General features: G+C 43.9%; 2 protein-coding genes across 3 annotated transcripts in view; both read right to left on the bottom strand.

The window, feature by feature from the left end:
* Window positions 1-845: 845 nt before the first annotated feature.
* wnt16 (wingless-type MMTV integration site family, member 16) lies at window positions 846-10220 on the bottom strand (the record flags this gene model as incomplete). The annotated part of the gene is made up of 5 exons (XM_080851724.1): window positions 846-1376; window positions 6145-6488; window positions 9357-9580; window positions 9724-9898; window positions 10175-10220. 5 exons carry the CDS (start codon window positions 10218-10220, stop codon window positions 846-848), a joined length of 1320 nt encoding a protein of 439 aa, XP_080707850.1.
* A 1256-nt stretch (window positions 10221-11476) lies between these two features.
* cped1 (cadherin-like and PC-esterase domain containing 1) overlaps window positions 11477-15150 on the bottom strand; it is a 99622-nt gene continuing 95948 nt past the window's right edge. For both annotated transcript variants that reach the window (XM_080851003.1, XM_080851004.1), the window contains exons 20-21: window positions 14911-15057; window positions 11477-13049 (exon numbers count right to left, since the gene is read on the bottom strand). In XM_080851003.1, the coding sequence (XP_080707129.1) occupies window positions 12822-13049; window positions 14911-15057 (375 nt within the window). In that variant the 3' untranslated portion in view covers window positions 11477-12821. The remainder of the gene's footprint in view (window positions 13050-14910; window positions 15058-15150) is intronic.

The following is a 15150-nucleotide window of genomic DNA, read 5'->3' as shown; positions in this document are numbered from 1 at the left end:
CTGCCAAGTGGACCTGGAGTCCATTGGTGGTGAATGGCATCGGATTGGATCAGAGAATCCACACAAAGCTTCTCTCTCTCTCTCGCTCAGCTCCTGTAAGTATTTGGCCCCGGCATTCTCTCGTGTTCTCTCATAATACTTCATTCAGGCTGTCGCTTCTTGCTTTCTATCACTGGCATGAGTCAAAGTCAACACACACACAAACACACACACACACACACATACACACACACACACACACACACACACGCACATACATACAAACACACACACACACTGAGATTAAGTGTGCTAGGGCATGAGAAGAGGTGGGAGGACAGAAGGGTTCGTGTGAGATTTGCAACAGTCAGAGAGGTCAAAGGGCAAAGGTCATGAGGTCATGTTAGCTGTTATGATTGGCTAGTCTCTGTTCACCTCAGTCTTATCCACTTGCGTTGCTCTGCTCAGTCCATTTCCACTCTTGCCCTCTCCCTCTTCATCTCCCAGAGTTCCACCAGCACGTCTACCTGTTGCCCCGTACAGGGATAATTAGCGGTAGCTGGGTGTGTTTCACATATTATACACTTGTTGTTGACTATCAGGTGAGTCTGGTCTTTGTACAGTTGAGCAATCCAGTTTAGTCCATTCTGATGCCCTGTTTTATGTTGTAAGCGGTCATTTTCTAAGGCACACACACACACACACTGCGTCACACAGGTGTGTCAATCTTCATATGGAGCGGATGCTACTTGTAGAGTTAACACAAAGCAGCTCTCTCTTTCTCACATACAGACAGACACACACACACATGCGCACACACACATGCGCACACACACACATGCACGCACGCACACACACACACACTGCTACTTGCAAGTGTGCATGTCGTTCATGCTCTCGCAGCGCCGGCAGCGGACGTAGCAGCACCAGACAAACTTGCAGTCGCAGCGCTCCACGTGCCGCACTACGTGCGTGTTGTAGCCACGACCGCAACAGAGCAGGCCGCAGCCGTCGGCACCGCCAGAGGTCCGGTTGCAGCGGCGGCCTCGCGTCCCCGCCACGCCCAGCTTCCGGTCCTCCAGGCAGTAGTTTGGCGACTTGTGGAGGAAGACCAGCTCCTCTCTCCCCACCGGCACACGCCGACGACCTTTCTCACGCCGGCGCACTTTACGCGGGAGCACCTTCCCAGCGCCCCCACCACCCCCAGAGGTCCCGGCGGCGCCACTGCTGACCCCGGGGACGGTCCGTTCAAGAACCTGCACACTGGTCTCGTAGCGCTCCTTCAGGTAGCGCCCCACACGCTCAAACGGGGCCATGGTGCGCCAGCATGTCTTCACCGCACACGAGCCCGACACGCCATGGCAACGGCAGTCTGTGGACATCGTCTTAGCGACCGCCTGCAGGAATGGGGGGGGGGGGGAGAGAAGGAGATGTGAAAAGAGAGAAAGAGAGGGAGGGAAAAGATAGAGAAAGAGAGAGAATGGGAGAGAGAGGGGGAGAGAAAGAGATGTAGAAAGAGAGACAGACGAGTGAAAACATAGAGAAAGAGAGACAGAATGGGAGAAAGAGATGGGGAAAGACACAGAGTAAGGAGAAGAGAGGGGGAGAGAAAGAAATGGGTAGAGAGAGAGACAGAGAGTAAGGGAAAATATGAAGAAAAAAAACAGACAGAATGGGAGAGAGAGGGGAGAGAAAGAGATGGGGAAAGACACAGAGTAAGGAGAAGAGAGGGGGAGAGAAAGAAATGGGTAGAGAGAGAGACAGAGAGTAAGGGAAAATATGAAGAAAAAAAAACAGACAGAATGGGAGAGAGAGGGGAGAGAAAGAGATGGAGAAACAGACATATAGCGAGGGAAAATATGGAGGATGAGAGAGACAGAATGGGGAGAGAAAGAAAAGAAGAAGGGGAAAGAGAGACAGAGAGCAAGGGAAAAGATAGAACAAGAGAGAGAGGGGGAGCAAGGGAGGAGAAAAAGAGTCACTCAGTATTAAGCCTTCCCAAAGAAAAGAAAAATTGAACAGAATTCGGCTGTAATTTAGATAATAATGATAACATTTTGTATTTATGTAGTGCCTTTCTCAAACACGTCACTGGCTTTACAGAGCAAAGAAATGAGACAATCCAATCAAGCAGAACAAACATGAGAAAAGAAAAATCAACTACAGATTGCAGATGTACATAACAATGAATAATCATGTCCATCAATACTATGAGGATAGATCCTCTGCTCTCTGACACCCCCAGTCCTCTCCACACTTCACACTCTATTTCAGATGGCCTGACGTGTTTTCCCAACGCAGTGAACTGGTGCACGAGAATATCACCCCCCAACCCCTCTCATTCTCTTTAAATGTCATTTCTTTTTTTCTCTCTATTTTTCATTGTAATCTTGGTAAATATAACGAACCAGTTTTTGTTGTTGTTTGTTGTGTTTTGTAATGAACAACACAAAGTTATTACTGTCTCACCCTCTTCCGCTCTCTGTCTGATCTCTCCTCATCCCCCGTCAGTGCATTTCTTCTAGTTCATTTTCACTAGTCGTCATGTTTGATAGGAGTAGTAAATAATAGTAAATATTCATTCAATTCAATTCTGTGTATGTTGCGCCAAAACAATTAAATTGTCTCAAGGCGCTTTACAGAGCCCAGGGACTGAACCCCCTTCAATTAAAATATTAAATATTTAAACATCTACATCTCTTTCACAGTCTTTTCTTACCTTATTTTCCAAACTACAGCTACATGTAGTTTGGTATGCTTCAGTAAATATAAACATAAACACTGACATAAATATAAACATAAACACTGACATAAATATAAACATAAACACTGACATAAATATAAACATTATAACACTATGGCCTGTCTGTGGTGGTGTTTTCCCCTAGGGTCAGGCCCAGCTCAGTTTGGCTCTGTCTGGGCTCTCTCGTGTCTGCACAGCTGCTCTCCAGGTTGATTGTGGAAACGCACTCGTTATCGCTGTCCAAACACACAGCACTGTATGCCGCCATTAGGCCGATAAGTGTGGGAAACTATTTTGAAATGTATTCCCGCTAACGGCGAACGCCGTCGTTTGTTTTCTGCCTGTGAGTTTGATGGTCTTTCTTCCTCCTTTTTTGACAGCGGATGGAATGGGCTTTTCACATTCACGGTCTTTCCTTACGCAATAAATCTTTGCATCTGTGAACAAAACACGTTTTTTTTTTTTTTAAACAGCTTAGGAAAGTATGCCTGAACCACAGGGCATCACGTGCTAAGGAGAGAGTATTTCTGTATGTGTGTTTTTTGTTGTGTGTGTGTGTGTTTGCATAAGAAAGAGTGAGAGAGAGAATATGTGTGTGTGTATCTGAGAGAGAGAGAGAGATAGAGAATGTTTGGGTGAGAGAGAATGTGTGTGTGTGTGCGAAAGAGAGAGAGAGAGAATGTGTGTGTATCTGAGAGAGAGAGAGAGACTGAGAAATAGAGCGAGAGAATATGTGGGTGAGAGAGAATGTATGTGTGAGTGTGTGTTTGTGTGTGCGTGCGCGCGAGAGAGAGGAGGTTAGATGATCAGATGACCCTGAAAACCCACTTTCAAAACTATTGTGTGTCTGTGTCTGGATCTTTGTTTTTGTGTGTGTTTGTGCGAGGGTGAATGTGTGTGTATCTTTGTGTGTGTGTGTGTATGTATGCATGTGTATTTGTGTGTGTGAAAGAAGGAGGGAGGGAGAGAGAAAGAGAGAGATCCAAGGTACTGTAATTGTGTGTGTGTCTGGATACAAAATGTATTCATTTTTGTGTGTAGGGGAAAAGGCAACGGGAAAGCTGAAAACTTAGTGCGTGATTCCGTGTGAGTCTGTGCGTGAGTGTGTGAGTCTGTGTGTGTGTGTATGTGCATGTGAATGAATGGGAGAAAATGCATGTATGATGGATACGTTTGAAACACATCCATGCTCACAGTGCATGGAGAAATGATGGTTAGTTTAAGAGATTGTGTGTGTGTGTAAGAGGGTGTGTGTCTGTTAAGGTCTGTGTGTGTGAGGGTGTGTGTTTGTTAAGGTCTGTGTGTGTGAGAGAGTGTGTGTTTGTTAAGATCTGTGTGTGTGAGGGTGTGTCACTGTTAAGACCTGTGTGTGTGAGGGTGTGTGTCTGTTAAGGTATGTGTGTGAGAGGGAGCGTGTCTGTTAAGGTCTGTGTGTGTGAGAGTGTGTGTTTGTTAAGGTATGTGTGTGTGAGAGTGTGTGTTTGTTAAAGTCTGTGTGTGTAAGAGATCGGTGTTTGTTAAGACACAGAAAGAGACCCAATATGAATACAAGATTGTGTCAGAGTGTGTGTGTGTGAGAAAAGGCATGCCTTTGTCTGTGAATGGGAGTGTGTGTGTGTGTGTGTGTGTGTGTGTGTGGAGTGAGAGTGAGTGTGTAAGTGTGCGCCCCGTGAGATGCTAGGTATACCTCTCTCTTCCTCTCTAAAGTAGACAAGACAGTGAGGCTTTTCTCACACAAACAACCTTCCCGTCAGCAACCCCCTCCCCCCAGCCAATAAGAACAGCCGTCTGGCAACTAACTGCCTTCTCTATACTACAAGCCTCTTAGAGGGAATGCACACACACCACACACACACACACACACACACACTCAAACACACACACACACACACACACACACAACCACTGAATTGTAGTGTTAGTTTAGAAAACAGAGAGGGATATGTATGTATATTGTAAGGGTATGTCTGTCTCTCTTAGTCTGTGTATGTCCGTGTGCATGTGTATGTCTGTCTATCTATCTTAGTCTTAGTGTGTGTGGAAGTGAATATATATGTGTGTGTGAGTGTGTGGGTGTGTGTGTGTGTGAGGGTGGGTGTGTGTGACGGTGTGTGTGTGTATGTATGTGTATGTGCATGTGTGTGGGTGGGTGGGGGGGGTCGAGAAGGCCAGAAAGTAGTCACACCTCACAGATTAAGAAATAAAAAAACAATTAGCATCTCTTTTCCTCCCTCCCTCTCTGTGTCTCTCTCTCACACACACACACACACAAACCCACACACACACACACCCTGGCGTAATGAAATCTTCCTTCCTGACAGTCCTCTTTAGTCACTCTGTCTCCTGGTATGCACATCTCTCTCTCTCTCTCTCTCTCTCTCTCTGTCTCTCTCTGTCTCTCTCTCTCTCTCTCTCTCTCACACACACACACACACACACACTTTTTGTAGGCCCTGCTTCCCAACTCTCCTCTTCCAATCATGCTAATGGAATCTATAAAAGTAGCTTCAATGTCAACAAATGAATGAATGAATGAGTGAATTAATGAATGAGTTAGTAGCGACCTGCTTTGCCAGTGTGCTATACAGATTCCATCCAGTCCCTCTCTGTTTTACACTGTTTTTGTCAGGAGTTCTCTCTTTTTCCCTCCCTCCCTACATATATTTCTCACAGCTCCAATTTAAATACACGAGACTGGCATGATATTCAGTATACATCATTATTTTACCAAAGCTTCACAAAAAAAACACAGCCCCTCCCCCCCTCTCTCTTACTACTTTCTTCATTCTTTCTTTGACATATTTCATTTCACCTTTAAAGCCTCTATGACAAGCATGAAACATTTGTACATCCATTTTCCAAGAATCATTCAAGGAAGTATGCAATGTTACCAAGAAAGTAGTAGTCATTCCACTCCACATACAGACCCATAACATGTGTACAGCAACCTCTCTCTTTCTTCTCTCAACCTCTCGCTTTCTCTCCTCTCTCAACCTCTCTCTCTCTCTCTCAACCTCTGTCTTTCTCTCTGTCAACCTCTCTCTTTCTTTTCTCAACCTCTCTCTTTCACTCTTCTTCAACCTCTCTCTTTCTTCACTCTCTTCTCTCACACTCAAATTCAAAGTAGCTTCATTGGCAGTACCATTCATATACAGTGTAGCTACATCAGGGTTACAATAAAACACTGACAATGTTTTCAAAATGAGAAATCTAAAAAAGTGTATCAACAAGGTTTAGCAATTCAATGAAAATATTACCAATGATTTTAAGTGGGAAGCGTTAATATCTCTCTCTCCTTCCCTTTTTCGCTCAGGCAGAGATCCTTGCAACTGCCGCCTCTTCCTTTCCTCTCTATTTCCCCCCTCTCTTCCTCCTTCTCTCCTCCTGTCTCTTCCTTTCCCACCTCTTCCTCTTTCTCTCACCTGTCGTCCTGCCTCGCTGTTGTGCTGGTTCATGGCAATCACGGCGTCCGCCGGCGATCCTGACGTGCCCGTCAAGGCCACGCTGGCGTTGGCACCATTCTTCCCGGCTGTGGCACCGGTGGCAGGATCGAGGCCGTGGTCCAGGAAGCGGCGGCTGAACCAGGTGCCGTGCTGGATGTCGTCGGAGCAGCCTCCCCAGTGCCAGCCCTCCGCAGCGGAGCCCGTGCCCTGCAGGCCCATGTCACAGGAGCACTCCGTCATGTTGCCCGCACTGCAGGAGCGCGTCACCGCGTGAACCAGACCAGCCGCCATCACCGCGGAGATGAACGCTGTCTCCTTAGTGCCTGTGTGTGTGCATGTGTGTGTGTGTGTGTGTGTGTGTGTGTGAGTGTGTGTGTGAAAGAGCGAGAGAGACAGAAAGAGATGGAGGAGGAACCACAGAAGGTGATGAGAACACATAGGGAGGAGAAATGGACATCAAATACTCCCAATAGAATTAGCAGGTTCGGCCAACCCAAACGCCACTTGACCTCAGTAAAACATACATGTGCTTCTGCCTCGGGCGCTCTACACCCTCAGAGAAAGAAACGGTGGCTTTGTCCAGTCCTCAAAAAACTCTGCCAACAAACTTTGAGATATTTTAATAAGTAGCAGATAGAGGTTTTCTGAGGATAAAAAATAATTTCAGGATACTGCACCGTCTAACCGATATTACTCATGTGAAGAATAATCACCTTTTGTAAGGATAGGCGCACTCTACTTCCAAAATAAAGGCGATTTTGGGTGCGAGTGAAAGATTGTTAACTTAAAGTAGAAAAAAACGCACTCTCAAGCTTGTCTCATTACAATTAATTTCGACCAGTTTATTCACAGACGCGTTTCGGCCTAAGCCATTGTCAGTGTGTACTGGTCGAAATGAAATAGTAATGAGACAAGCTTGAGAGTGCGTTTTTTTCTACTTTAAGAATCATCACCACACACACACACACACACACACAAACTTAGGCTTGTGTGCAATCGTGTACACACACATGGGGATGAAGCGTATACTGACAAATTTGCATGCATGCCTTCTCTCTCTCTCACTCACACACACTGGGACTCACTCACTCCCTCTCTTTCTCTCTCTCGTACACAGACACGCACACATGCACACACGCACACACGCACTAACACACACACACCTACACACACACACACAGATATAGCATATCCATGGGAAAGTGTACGTGTAGAATAGGCAGTGTTTGGTTTCACTGTGTTAACTGATCAAACAGCACACTAACCCTATAGCACACACTGAACCTCAAACCCCATAGAAACCAACGGAAAGCAACATTAGCATTATGCTAAAACCAGACCCAAAAAGACCGTGCGATAGAAGCGTAATTACAAAAGCTCATATTAAGCTCCCATTAGGTCAGGTAAATATTGGTCACAGTATATACAAATATATATTTATAGAGAGATAAATATACATATATTTTTATATATATATATATATATATATATATATATATATATATATATATGACATCAATATGACCAACGCTTCATAGGCCTAGAGAGTGATTTGGCAGATTTTGTTTTTGAAAAAATTACGATTCCTCTACTGAATGAGAAGGCTTACTCTCTCGCACTTAGGATCTCAAGATGTGTATATGGACTGACATATTTCCATTAAAAAGCTTTTTATTTCTGCTCTGTTTTTATTTCTCCTAGTCATTTTCATATTGGGATTAATTGATAGTTATTCATAGTTGTATCTGATCTGCTAGCTTTCAAAACAGATTTAATTTCTATTAGTTTGGAGGGAACAGAGCTAGCCCAGTTAGACTCCACCAAAAGGCCTGTTTATCTTCGTTTAGTTTTTTTATCCACAGCCTTTGCCACATCCTAAACGAGGCTAAACCTTTGTACGCTGTCAGACCAGAACAAGCACATTTAATACAAAGCGACTATATGCTGCTTACGCATTAAAAGGGTTTATTAAAAATCTATAAACTACAAACGGTGTAGGGAATAACAGCAGTAGCCAGACCGTCAATGCAAACACTTAATGCAACGGCTAGCTAGCGCACTATTATAAAGTTGGAGCTACAGGACAGCTAATTATTACAGCCAATCTGCAGGGAAAATGTAATCCGTTGTTAATCCTACTTCAGTCAATGTATTCTAAGAGATTCTCTCAATAACCACTATTTTGTTTTCTTCTTCTTCTTCTTCTCCTCCTCGCCTCCGCTTTCGTTTCCAATAGTGGGTTTACGGCAGGTTATTTGTGTTTCACGCGGTTACCGCACCAGACTGATCACAAAGGTCTTAGCTAAAATGGTGAAGGGGCCCCGAAGGCTTTACCTCCACTGCCGCGACACCCTTTCTATGCGCGTCTGCTCATCTGTGAATCAGGCGTTATGCACTGACATTCCGCAAAGCTGTAATTGAATAAGGGAAAGTTAAAATTAAACTAATTAACCATTTACCTTGTAGCCTCCATCTGGCCTTCTTAAATAAAAGAAAGGGGCGTTTGTCATACAAATCACCCAACTTTCTTTAGATGCGCAGATAAATTGAGAGTTAATAGAAGGCTTATCTCAAGTGGTCTCAGCCGGCATGAACCGCTGTAAAAAAAGAAATATACTTGGCTTTGAAGCTGAACAATAAGCGCGTCTAATATTTCGGGTCTTCACTGAATCCCTTAATTATCATAATCCCGTCGGATTGGAATTGTGCGAGCGAGGCCGTTTTGTGTTCAAAGACAACATAGAAGACGGCTAAATCGAAGCAGATGGGGGTTCCTCGTCCAGGACTTCACACAGGTTCAGCAAGGGCTTCAGATACACAACTGCTCGACGTATCAGATCTCCTTCTGGGCACTGGAGAATGAATTACAGCGGATGTTTAGTTGCCATTAGAAAGAAGTTAGAAAGGAGCGATACAATTCGTATTGGACCAACAATGTAACCTGGTCCTTCATGAGGGAGTAAATTAACGAAATATCCGAAATATGTTTTTTATTGACGGGTTTCCAGGAAACTAAATGGTTGAGATGAGCAAATGTGCCTGCGATAGCGACAAAATCGGATCAGAACCTACCACTCGCAATTAGGCTACTTTGAATGTAGCAAACAATCAACCACTATTAAGGCTTCATTTCTAATTGTTGTACATGTAATTTTTTTATTCTCTGAATAAAGTGATTGTTTTGGTCTTACCGCTGGTTAACTCGTAGCCAAACACCGACAGATCTTTGGTAGTGGAGCAGTTCCATCGCTCGTGCTTGAACTGCGTCTGGCATTCGGCGATGCCCAGCCGCGCGCCGTCCTTGATGCTGGGCAGGAGGTACGGCTTTTTCTTACATATCTCCTTCTGTTTGTTGGAGAGGGGCAAATTGGCACAGCCCATCTTCGCCGGTAACCCCGACGTTATGCCCAGCCACCTGCGAAAGGAAAGCGCCAGGCGTGACAAGCCCCCCTAAAACCTCCATCCAAAGTTGAGAAAACACGTTTTACACTCTGCACCCCCAAAACAACGCTAACCCCCACAATCAAGCAAGAGCTGAAGTAAACGAGCTTTACTTACATCCAATTTCCTTGGCAACACAGGGGGTACTCCGAGAGGAGCAGGAGAGACAGAACGTAGAACAGGTATATTCCATAGTATGTGCTAGTCTCCATGATCTCCTCAGTCAGGACAGCGGCATGATATCGCAGCGAGTGTGCAAGTCCATTGGACGGCTGCTCGATGCGCCAGTCAGCTACATTGGGGAATAAAGAGATTTAATCCGCAAAATGACTTTGATCAGAAGTTTTCTCTCCGTCCCTCCATGAAACCAGACTTTGACAGTGGTGCTACTGTTGACTGCGCTCGGATAGGCGTGATAAGATTACATTTGATTGGTGCTCCCTAACAGAATTCTCTGGGAATACTTTTCCTACTGCGCGCTCCCACAGTGCAATTGGCGAAGCCGCTGATGTATATTCAGAACGCTCGGTCATTCTGCGCGCTAATTGGACAGGAACCGGGCGCGTACGCAGCTGGCCCGGGGAGGCGAGGCAGGGCAAAACAAACGGAGGCATTCCATCAAAAGATCTCTCAAGTGTAATAAAGTGGATTGCGCGGGGCCGGCCAACTGCCAGTGCAAGATTACTTCAACGCGCCTAGCTCTTACAGTTGAGTCGCCGAACACACTCTTTTTCGCTTTTAAAATGATGTGTCTTCGATAAATAGAACGAATAAGTTAAACCAGACTAGATATGGTGACGTATCTGTGTCTCGATTGGATGACTTCAAGCTGTTATTCATTATGATTTCAAAGCAATATATTTGTGTGTGATAGGTTTAAGACAATGCAATGTTGCTGGGAGTTAATATGTTAATAGAAATGAGAAATATAAATATATTTGGTCAGTCTCCTACTGTGGTCGTCTCATTCTCCTCCTGCTGTCAATTTAACACGGCTAAACAGGAAATAAAAATATCTATATATTTTGACAAAGCTCCTATAAATTAATCACTTTACTTTAAATGTAGTAGGCTACTAAACTAAATATGTATGTTTTGTTTTGTTCCTCGTCAGCCCATACATTTTAAATAGGCACAGATTCAAATAATATTCAATTTAAGATCGAATTTTAGACATTTATATGAAATAAAAACATCAGTAGTTCTCTGTACCTTTATGAATGAAATTTCGATGAACGGGTTTTGATCATGAACAATTTTCCTTACCACATGTTGATATTAAATCTCATATTGTCAGCATTGGACATGTAGCACATTCCAGAACAATAAGACCTGGCAACCTGTAACTGTGGAGAACGAGTTACACATTTCTGGAAGGTTGCCTCTAAATTGAAATGAAGAGTTTATGTAGGCTAGCCAATGTTTTATTTAGAAACCGAAGATTCCATTGCAGGAATATCTTCTTTAGCCTGCTTTGCACAGTCGTCTAATGCTTAATTACGCTACTGATTTCAGAGGGAGTTTTTAGAGGCCTAAAACTTGGTACTTGGTATATCGTGTGAGTCATTGCTCATTGCGCAATGCAGAATGCTTGAGGACAAAAGCTTTCAAGCAAAAGGAATATCAAATTTCGCACTTCCTATAGGCTATTTCAATGTGCGAATTCATGTTCACTAATTTAATAAACAGCATTTAATTATTAATAACATCGATATAATTTATTGCAACCCAAAATGTGAATAGTGACATTTCAAACACCAAAATAATTTACAGGACATCATCGAATAATGAAAATATAATAATTTAATATGAGAATATACCATTCCGTGTGTATTAACACAGAAAACATCGATACTTTTTTCAACGCTTCTCACAAACCTAATGAAATCCAAGCGGCTTTCATATATGAAACTTTAATTAAAAATACATCTTTGCATACTCGGTCTAAGCAATCTCTCACGAACCTTTCGATGGATTCTAAACCATGACAGACATTCCACCATTCATGCAACACCCTAACAGGTAGGCCTGCATCGCGGCAGAACACACATATCTAATCTAACATTGAAATGCTCTCCAACGATCAAATATGGCTTGGTCTGCAAAGTCCAGCGATGAGAAAACATCTCACTAAGACAGAACAGCAAATAGCTTACACATAGAGAAGGTAAACGGGCGCTGAGGAGCTAGAAAAAGTAATAGCTTTTCTATAGGTGTGTCCTCGATAGTAGATGGATGTACATAAAAAAACCAAAACAGATTCAGGCATCGATCAATTCTAATGTCAAAATCAGCATACAAACCCAGTTACACATTATACAAACAGAGAAACTCCCATTGTGTAAACAGAAAGGCTTTATACAAAACGGACCAAAGGCACGGGCAATACATCTGTAGAAAAATATACTTATATTTGCATTGTTCATACAGACGTTCAAAGATATCAACTTTGATAATCAGTATAAAATCGTTAAATCTGTATAAGACCTTTGGCTTGCGGTAACTCAGAGAATAAACTTTTATATTTGAGACAAGGATGATAAAAAAGCTAAAAAGCTTGACATAAGAAAAGTACAACCATGAAAGTGGCTTCACGCCTGGCGACATCAAAGGCACTGCTCAAAAAGGCCATGAGATCTCTCGGAAACATCTTGGAAACACGCGAGGGTCGGCGCTCTCCACACGCTTGCGCCAAAAAAGCTTAGCTGGAAAGTTTGTCAGGACGTTGGCAGGACGTTGGCGGAACGTTGTCAGGTCGTTCGGCCAGCCGTCTCCCAGCTCTCATTGATCTATGCAGCAGCTCCACATGTAATTGGCCCCTTCTCGGCTGCAGCTGTGGCAGTCGGTTTTTGGCAGGATATCAGGGGGGTAGACAGCGCACCCAGTCGCCATCTGGATACCCCCCACCACCCAAATTCTCTTTGCCCCCTACCTCCCTCACACTACCTCCATCACAAGGGGAAAAGGGGTACACGTCTGGCTGTGAATCTCAGTCGGTTTCCCGAATCTGACCATGTTTTAATGGATCAAATTATGTAATGGATTCCATCAAGGCATTCTGGAAGATGAACTAATCTCTTATGGCAAAACTGATTGTGAAGCTTCTTTACACATGGACCAACAAATGCCATCCCCTTCATTCAAACAGACACACACACACACGCACACATGCGCACAAACACACACACACACACATAGCCTCCTGTCCTTCAGGTCTAGCGTGTGGTTTTGCCTCCTCTGCTCCGATCACACAATCTGCTGAGCAGGATCTCGGAGTAGACCTGGTTCACGGGGCCCCTGACGTGGTAGGACGTGTTGGAGGGCGGCCACGTGTTCTGGTGGTCCTCCGGGTCACTGGTTCCGGTTCCGGTTCCAGACTCTCCCTCCTGTCGCAGGATCCGCAGAGTACTGTGCTGAGGAGCTGAAAAGGAAGGCTTTGCCACCTGTACACCCCCCCCACACCCACACACACACACACACACACACACACACACACACACACACACACACACACACACCAACAATAATATGAATTACATTAATCACATACAACCATTCCTGAGCACTGAATGATTCTTTGGATACATAGCAGACATCCATCTCTCAACTCTGTGCAAATAAGCTGACGGAAACATCTTGCACATTTTGTTATGTTCTGAAGTGCATTTTATTAGTGATTAGTATGGTGCTTGAATGCCATGTAATTGCAGCCTGTTGTGTTTATTTTATGGAGCGGTGGACCACCGATGTAACTCGGTTAAAAGCTGTAGACTGTTGCCATGTTAATACTCACACACTAACTCATTAAAATAAACAAATAAACAAATAAACAAATAAACAAATCAAAATCAAATCCAATCCAAATCCAAGCAATCCAAATTTGAAAGTCCGAAGATGAAGTAGAAAGTGTGTTCGGTTGTGTCTGCATTTAAGGTAGCAGGTTTAGCAGGTAATGTTTAGCAGGTCCAAATCATGTCATGAAACAAAACACATGCACACACACACACTCACAGGTACACACACACACACACACACACACGCACACGCACACGCACACGCACACACACACACACACACACACACACGCACACACACACACACACACACACACATTTACATTTTCCGTGTGCTTGTGCTACCACATAACAAACACACACACACACGTACCAAGAACCTCAGCCCATCTGCCACCAACATGCACTCTAATACCTCATGAAAGTGGCTGTAATTGCTAATTACTCCTCAGCTCCTCCAATAGGCTGTTTTATAGCCGAATAAAACCTGAATGACTGCTTTTAAAAATACATTCACAGGGCCACAGAGTAATGCTAAGTGTGTGTACATGTGTGTGTGTTTTTGTGTGTGGATAGGTTGGTGTGTGTGTGTGTTTGTGAGAGAACATAGTCTGGGCGGTGGGATCAGGATATCCTTTTTCGAACAATCCAGAAGTATTAAAAATAAAAATAAGAAAATTAAGATAGCCCATAAGTCCCAGAATCATCAGAGCACACGTCCGCAACAGATTTCCTCCAGTCAGAGTGTTGGCTGTCTGCCTCCAGCAGAGGCTTTTAGAAATCCCTGACTTTCAGTCAAGCTTCTAATCCACATCGGGGTCCCGGTTCACATGGCGAGGGCCCGTAAAAATATAATAACGGGAGCAAATTAGCATCATTACAGGGGGAGAAGTTAATCCCCACCAGATCTGAGTGAGTGTTCCATGGCCCCGACCGCCATTTGATAAACCATTAGAGATACTGTTGCGATAAACACGAGAAAATTATGTTTTTTTTATGTAATTTAACAACAATACACATATGTAGATGATATTATCTGATAATGAAAACAGGGTGTTTACAAACCATTAGGAATGGCTGCACAAAAACCATGAAATACAAAAATATTATTATATTTATTACGTCTGTTCAACAACACATTCATGTTGATGATGTGATCTGACTGTTCAAACAAGAGTGATGTATCTAGACGATTAAATCCAAAGATAACTGCTTGATTTTTCACAAAACATTAGAAATTATTATAACCACTAAGAAATTGTTTCTTTTTGTTGTTCTGTTCAACAACAACACACAGATGTAAACTATTTAATTTCACAGTAATTGCTGAATTGTTATGAACAGAATTGTTTTGGTCTGGAGGAGTACACACACACACGCACACACACACACACACACACACACACGCACACGCACACGCACACGCACACGGACACACAGACACACAGACACACACACACACACACACACACACACACACACACACACACACACACACACACACACTTACCTCATGAAAGTGGCAGGCACATCTTCCCTGCAGGAACTCCTTGTAGCGGCCCATGGTGACGCTGAAGGTGTCCACGACCTCGTACCCAGAATGCTTTGCCTCGGTGAGAACGTCCTGGTTCACATGGTCCAGTTCCTGCACGCTGGCCTGGGAAATCATGTGGGAATAGAGCTGAGCTGCGCAAGTGTGTGTGTGTGTGTGTGTGTGTGTGTGTGTGTGTGTGTGTGTGTGTGTGTGTGT

Source organism: Sprattus sprattus, assembly GCF_963457725.1.
Source record: "Sprattus sprattus genome assembly, chromosome: 14".
In the NCBI taxonomy this organism is placed as follows: domain Eukaryota; kingdom Metazoa; phylum Chordata; class Actinopteri; order Clupeiformes; family Clupeidae; genus Sprattus; species Sprattus sprattus.
Note: the sequence above shows the minus strand (reverse complement) of the source record. Positions and strands in the feature narration are given on the sequence as shown.